Source organism: Tamandua tetradactyla, chromosome X (genome assembly GCF_023851605.1).
Source record: "Tamandua tetradactyla isolate mTamTet1 chromosome X, mTamTet1.pri, whole genome shotgun sequence".
Classification (NCBI taxonomy): Eukaryota; Metazoa; Chordata; class Mammalia; order Pilosa; family Myrmecophagidae; genus Tamandua; species Tamandua tetradactyla.
In genome coordinates this window covers 131,653,917-131,655,207 of record NC_135353.1, presented here as the reverse complement: position 1 = coordinate 131,655,207, position 1,291 = coordinate 131,653,917, and the positions used below count along the sequence as shown (strand labels likewise).

Sequence of the window (1,291 nt, the reverse complement as noted above, 5' to 3'; positions counted from 1 at the left end):
AAAGTATAAAAAAAAAAAAAAAAAAACAATGGAAATGGGAGAGGAGAACAAGAGCTGTTGTCTAAGAGCTTCTATGTAAAATAAAAATTTAAAAAAAGAAAGAGAGAGAAAAATAAAGCTCTTATATGGTTCTAAGGGTTCTAACAATGAAGTGAAAGGCAGATGAGACAATGGAGGAGATAGACAAGTTTTTTATTGCTGGCCTGCCCCCCTTAGCTTAGCTGACCTCCATATGGAGTTTCTTCCTGCTTTGGGGTTCTTCAGGCTTTGACTCAGAACTGGAGTTCAAGCCCCCATTGAACGCAGGGATGGTGCTGTCCTTGGCGTTGGTGTAGAGGCTGTTGTCTGAGGAGGGGTAGTTGGTCTGCAGCTGGGGATTCGACCTCACATTCTCCAATGCATGGACTTGCTGCTCCAGAAGACCATTCTGCTGCTTGAGGTCCTCAATATCTTGCTGGTGTATGTGGTTTTTCCTTTGCATATACTGGATATACTCTGTGGCTTTGTCTAGGATTTGAGCCCAGGATGCTTTCTCTCCTTGGAGTGATGGGACCATGTGCCTCAAATTGTGAAAGCTGTCTCTGATGTAGTCCCTTCATTTTCACTCCAGTGCATTATGATGGGCCCATTTGTCACCCGCAGATTGAAACCTCAGTTGCTCTTCATTGTTCTCCACCTCGATCTCATCATTATTGCTCATTTCCTACCCCCCAGGGAGTGGCCATTGCAGCAGCAGTGGAGAAGGGGAAGAAGTGGAGGGAAGGGGGAAGTCATTGACAGCAACAAGCTGAGACCCCACCCCCCATACACAACACTCACACCCACTCACTCTCTCACTCACACACGTAACATGGGCAAGAACCACCTCCTCATTTGATCTTCTACATTTTTAATGGTGTTTTTTTCTTTTTCTTCAATTCAGCATTGGTGGTATGCTTCTCCAGTCTTTATCATCCTACAGAGTTCCAAGCAAGTGAGATTTGTCCTTTAACTATTTGTTTCTGAGTGGACACTTTCCAGGGGATGTCTCACATTGCCATGTTGATGACCTCATTTGTATCTGTCCTCTTGTGTCTGACTTATTTCACTCAATATGAAGTCTTCAATGTTCATCTGTGTTGTAGCATGTACAAGCACTTCACTTGTTTTAATAGCTAAATAATATTCCTTTGTATAGATATACCACATTTGGTTTATCACTTCATCTGTTGATGAACTTTTGGGTTGCTTCTACCTTTTGGCTATTGTGAATAATGCTATAATTAACAGTGATGTACAAATATCTGTTCAA

The 1,291-nt window shown here is 42.3% G+C and overlaps 1 protein-coding gene across 1 annotated transcript; it reads right to left on the bottom strand.

Moving 5' to 3' along the window:
- Positions 1–217: 217 nt before the first annotated feature.
- LOC143671024 (protein max-like) lies at positions 218–700 on the bottom strand. Its single transcript, XM_077145986.1, has 2 exons — positions 637–700; positions 218–528 (listed from the first exon to the last, which is right to left on the bottom strand). Exons 1-2 carry the CDS (start codon positions 698–700, stop codon positions 218–220), a joined length of 375 nt encoding a protein of 124 aa, XP_077002101.1.
- Positions 701–1,291: the final 591 nt, after the last annotated feature.

Bases quoted from the DNA above. Each gene is read 5' to 3' on its own strand.
- LOC143671024 (XM_077145986.1), bottom strand. From the start codon at position 700: ATGAGCAATAATGATGAGATCGAGGTGGAGAACAATGAAGAGCAACTG. The intron at 529-636 runs GTGACAAATGGG...AAGGAGAGAAAG, and splicing joins ACTGAGGTTTCAATCTGCGG to CATCCTGGGCTCAAATCCTA.